Here is a 5,286-nt window from a genome sequence, read left to right as displayed (position 1 = left end):
TGGTTAGCAGTCTCCTGCATCTATTATAGCAGCAGGTGAAGCCCCGTGAATGACCTGGGGCTTGCCGTAATGCATACACATACAACCTGGTTTAGCAGTCTCCTGCGTCTTAGTTTAGCAGCAGCTGGAGCCCCGCAAGTGATCTGGAGCTTGCGTGTCTCCTTCCACAAGCCGCGTGTAAGTCAGCGTAATAACGTCACGCGTTCCCCGACGTACGTTTCGCGCGTCACAGCGCGCTTTCTCAAGGGGGAGGAGTGTTCTAACATCGTGCAGTCAGACCTTATATGCCTCCCTGGAGGGGTGGGGCGGATGGCGTATGTCAATAGACCATTAAAGGGACATACTAGCGAACAAGTAAACCCTAACAGAAACATATAATTAATCAACCGGGGAGGGGGGGGGTGGAGGGGTAACAAAAATGCCTCAAAATAGATAGATAGGTATATAGGATTTATTAATACCAGCTTAGTAGGAGTCGTTTTGACTTTTTAGGCGGCTTCGTCTGTATAGCACAGTCCTACACCACCTATCTATCTATTGTGAGGCATTTTTGTTACCTGATGTGTGTCATTTTCTGTCCACTTCTATCATTCCTACAGTGTTCAATGATTCATCATATATGGGCCATTTATGGTACTTTATTTACCATATGGTGGTTTGGCTCACGTCCTGCTATCCTATTGTTTCCCACCCATCCTTTAGTTTCTCCCCTCCACCCCCCTACCCCCCCCCCCCCCGGTTGATTCATTATATGTTTCTGTTAGGGTTTACTTTTTCCCTAGTATGTCCCTTTAATGGTCTATTGACATACGTCATCCGCCCCTCCCCTCCAGGGAGGCATATAAGGTCTGACTGCACGATGTTAGAACACTCCTCCCCCTTGAGAAAGCGCCCTGTGACGCGCGAAACGTTCGTCGGGGAACGCGTGACGTCATTACGCTGACGTACACGCGGCTTGTGGAAGGAGACACGGCAAGCTCCAGATCACTTGCGGGGCTCCAGCTGCTGCTAAACTAAGACGCAGGAGACTGCTAAACCAGGTTGTATGTGTATGCATTACGGCAAGCCCCAGGTCATTCACGGGGCTTCACCTGCTGCTATAATAGACGCAGGAGACTGCTAACTAGGGTATACGTGAACGCACTGTGGGTTTTTCTATACCTCTGTAGCGTCGTCCCTTATCTATTTACAGCCATATATGAATGTATGGGACCTTGCGCAGCTACACACAGATTTTGGCACATGTATAGCTGGGTGTTTTTTGAACAGTACAGGTTCATGTTTTTGCTCCGTGACTCCACACATCTGGGGATTTTATCCATGCACTTATGTGCATTTTTAGTGTGTTTTGTCGTTTTTATAATATATGATTAAAGCATTTATTATTTTCTTTTGTATGTGACCTTTGGCGGTTACCCTATTTTGGGATTAGGTTATTCTGTGGCCTTCTACGGTGTGACATTGTACCTATTTTGTCACCCACCTTGAGTGCAATATTAGGGGGCTTTATATAATCCTGGTTGATTATTTGTGTGTCTATTACTTTGTATAAGATCACATGGTGTGGCAATGTTCATATAAGAAAGCAATGGGACTCAGCTAGAGTATAGGCACAGTAAGAATAGACAAGAGAAAAATGAAGTATGCGCATAAGGTGAATTAAATGTAACATATTTATGTATGTAAAAAAATAGATGTAACCCCCCGTGTCTGCTATCAGCACAGGACATGTCCCCTAAAGAATTGCATTCCACTGGACCATGTGACAGTGCTTAGCCAGTGCAATGACAGTTGGTGACTGTTGGAAAGGGAGCTGAGGGATTGAGGGTGTGCAGACCCATCCTGCACAGGGAGTCCATGCAGACCCCTAAGAAAGAGGGAACTTTAGAGAGTGAGAGTTGCCCCACTGGACCAGTGCATGCAGCAGGGCTCAGCAGAGACCAGGTTCTGACAGTGCAGAGAGAAGCAGGCAGACAGAGTATACTACAGAAAGAGATTAGGCAACCCAGCTGTGCAGGAATGACACCAGGTTGGAGTGGATGAGCTAACCCACAAAGGATATAAACTGCAGTTATATTGCCATCATAGTTTGATCTTGTGAAGCACCAGGCCTGCAACACACACACAAACAGTTTATAAGCTCCAACGATTGAGCTAGCGCATCAGGATCTACAGGCCAGTACCCTATGATTGCCTACAGGCTAGTACCCTATGATTGGGAGGCCGGACAGAGATAAAAGTTATTATTTGCTTGCGAAGCATTTGCACTGTTGGTAAAGTTTGTTTAAGTATATACTGTATATGTATGGAGTGATTTTGAGATTAAGAATCATTGTTCTGATTCATACGAGATATGTAACACCACAAATTATAGCTATATGAGTATATAAAGCTTGTTATAATTCATTACTACTGTGTAGCCAGGTCCTCTCGGCACAGCGCCCCCCCCCTTCTGCCACTCACTGCGGCCGGGCATGGGTACACGTGTACGCCCCTTCTCGGTTAGGGGAAGAGAGCGGTGCATCGGTTTGCGTGCAGGCCGGTTGCTGGGGACGCGTGCGGCCTGTTGCTAGGGTGGCGGTCGCGTTGCTGCGGTCCCGGCGGCTCGCGGTGCAGGGCGCCACCATTGCCAGGTGCGTTGCGCATGCGTAGGGGCTAGGAGCGCCGGGAGGCCCACAGACAGGTCACGCATGCGCAGTGAAGGGCAGTCAGCCCCCAGGGTGCACAGGGGCAGAGTCACATGACCCCAGGGAGCCAATAGGGCTACAGTATCTCCCTGCTCAGCAAAGAGATACATTACGCGGGCTTGCATCACGTTTTTTCAGTTGGTGACCGGAGCAGCTAGGGGAAGGAGGTAGGGTGCAGAAGTCAGTGACTCCCTGCACTAGGCCAGCAGCCCCCTAGGCCCCAGATAAGCCCTGAGTCAACAGTAGTTAAGTGCCATAGGGACAGGCCCTAGGTTAGGGACCCTGCCCCATTAGCCATTTGCTAGTTAGGGACACAGCGGACGCTGCGTTTCCTGCTGAGAGACTTGGGCTCAAGTCTCTGCCATTTAAGAGAGCTGGACTATCTTCAGGGTGGGATCGCCCCTGACTGATCACCATGCGGGTGGATCCTGGATGTCGTGTAGGAGCTCGTCTGATCCTTTGTGAAGCCAGTTGCAGGCCCGAGCACTGGAGTGCTCGGCAGGTAATCCGTAACAACAAGTGCACCAACAATCCTATTAGCTTTAATAGTGACTGCGCAGTCACACATATCCTTACTCTGTAGAGTGTGGGACATTGTGTGGGGTTATTGGACACGGGGTGGGATCACCCGGTGATAGGGGGCTAGCTTCCTGCGAGACGCAGTAGTCAGTGTCTCCTCTAGGGAGGGACACCTGTTGATATACGTGCATCTGCTTATGGTTATTATATGCAAAGTAAAGTCATTAATTGGTTACATACGTTGTGTGGAGTGATATATATATATATATGTGTCCTGCGAGAACCAATTCCTGCTCTGCTAGGAACCATCGCAGGTGGAGGCGCTGCACCGAGTACAGGGTTACTCCTAATATAAATGCCCCAGGTTCCCCGTGGCGGAAGCTCAGCCCTCCTGTGAGCCTAACAGGTAAAGCACCACACCTGGTAACACTAAGTTCCCCGCACCCACACTATATCTGCGATTGGGTGGGGTGGAATATCCTTTACATTTGGAGGCACTGCTGAGAGCAAGACCTGTGGTGCCCTGTTCCATATTTTTTTGTTTTGTCAAAATGTCACCACCATTACCGTCCCCGTCGCGCTCAGAAGTGTATGACTGGGCCGTAGAGCTGCAAGTGCCGCCTCCCCACACGCTCGCGGTGAGCCGGGTCCCTGTTGATACTCCGTCTTCTTCCATACAAATGGCCCTGAGACAGCACCCAAATATCCGGGATACTGCCAAAATAAAATTGTTAGAGCGACGTAAGGATGAGGACCAGGAGTATTGCTCCGTGTTAGTGAGTATAGGGCAAGATATAACTGAAGACCAGGGTCCGTCCAGCTTGTGGCTCGCAAGGTCAACAGGTTCCTGCTGTATTGTTGTTTACCCTGAACTGCCCATAAAATCTGAACCCCGCAGCTCTCTCACGAACTTAGAAGAGGTTGCTATGCATACATCACCTTCCCCTCCTGAGAGTTATTGCGGGGCCGACCGGGCTGCGGCCACCGACTACAGTCCACCGTTAAGTATTGCCAACCCGTCCTCTAAACCTGGGGATGAAATTCAAATGCTAGCTCATGCTATCCTAGACATGGGGGCGTCCAAATCCGAAGCTCCGACCCAACAGCAGTATCGCAAGCTAAAGATCTTTTCGGGGACCAAGCCGACCCCGACGGGGGAAGAAGCGTTTGAAGTCTGGAGTGAATACACTTCTCAGGTTCTAGAAGAGTGGACGTGCTCTGAGTTGGTGAAGCGGCAATGCATAATGGAATGCCTGCGTCCTCCCACGTCCACCACAATACAGATGTCTAAAGATCAGCATGCGGACGTCACCGCACATCAAATGCTAGAGACTCTTGTGCGGGCTTACGGGCGAACCGAAGACATAGGACAATTGATGAAGAGGTACTACAACCTTTGCCAAAAAGAGGGAGAGGAGCTATCTGATTTCCTACAGAGGATTCAAGCAGTCTTATGGGAGCTGCGTAAAAGGAAGCATATTACGGCCGCAGAGGTGGATGAGTATCGCCGCGAGCAATTTCTGAGGGGAGCTCTACCCAAACATCATATTATACTCATGATGCGGCGCTCTTTGATGCAAGGTGATCCCCCTTCCTGGGAGGAGCTAATAGATGAGATAAAATAACATGAAGCCTACGCCCAGTTGCATACTCCCAAGAAGACTAGGGAGTCTCCAACGAGTGAACCTCCGTGGCCTGTTGCGGCAAAGGCCAAGAAAACCCCAATTCAGGAAGAAGAGGCCGCAACCAAGGTCCCGGTCCCCAAATCTAGACCCTCCGGGAAATCATCTTTCCCGTACAGGAGTCGTCCCGAATGCAGAGAAATCGTTTGCTATAACTGCGGTAAGAAGGGCCACTTCTCCAGTGACTGTCCAGAAAGGGAGGACCCCCCAGAGGAAAAACCTCCAAATAGAGGGAATTCAGCCCGGGCAATGGTCTGCAGCGGGCGACTGGCAGAGTCTGATCCAGAAACCCCTACTGGACCCGAAGAGGCTTCGTCTGACACCTTACCCGGGGATGCGTACCGTTAAGTAGGCCCCCCAGCCATAGTGCCTGTTGTACTGGAGAGAATCTATGCCTC

General features: G+C 50.1%; 1 protein-coding gene across 1 annotated transcript; it reads left to right on the top strand.

Annotated features, from left to right (window-relative positions):
- The first annotated feature begins 3,757 nt into the window (after positions 1-3,757).
- LOC142490702 (paraneoplastic antigen Ma2-like) lies at positions 3,758-4,831 on the top strand. The gene has a single exon (XM_075593120.1). The coding sequence runs from the start codon at positions 3,758-3,760 to the stop codon at positions 4,829-4,831; it is 1,074 nt and encodes a 357-aa protein (XP_075449235.1).
- The last annotated feature ends 455 nt before the right edge of the window (positions 4,832-5,286 follow it).

Source organism: Ascaphus truei, chromosome 3 (assembly GCF_040206685.1).
Source record: "Ascaphus truei isolate aAscTru1 chromosome 3, aAscTru1.hap1, whole genome shotgun sequence".
Taxonomy (NCBI): Eukaryota; Metazoa; Chordata; class Amphibia; order Anura; family Ascaphidae; genus Ascaphus; species Ascaphus truei.
This window is presented reverse-complemented; position numbering and strand designations above follow the sequence as displayed.

Excerpts from the sequence above, each read along its gene's own strand:
- LOC142490702 (XM_075593120.1), top strand. The coding sequence starts at position 3,758 with ATGTCACCACCATTACCGTCCCCGTCGCGCTCAGAAGTGTATGACTGG.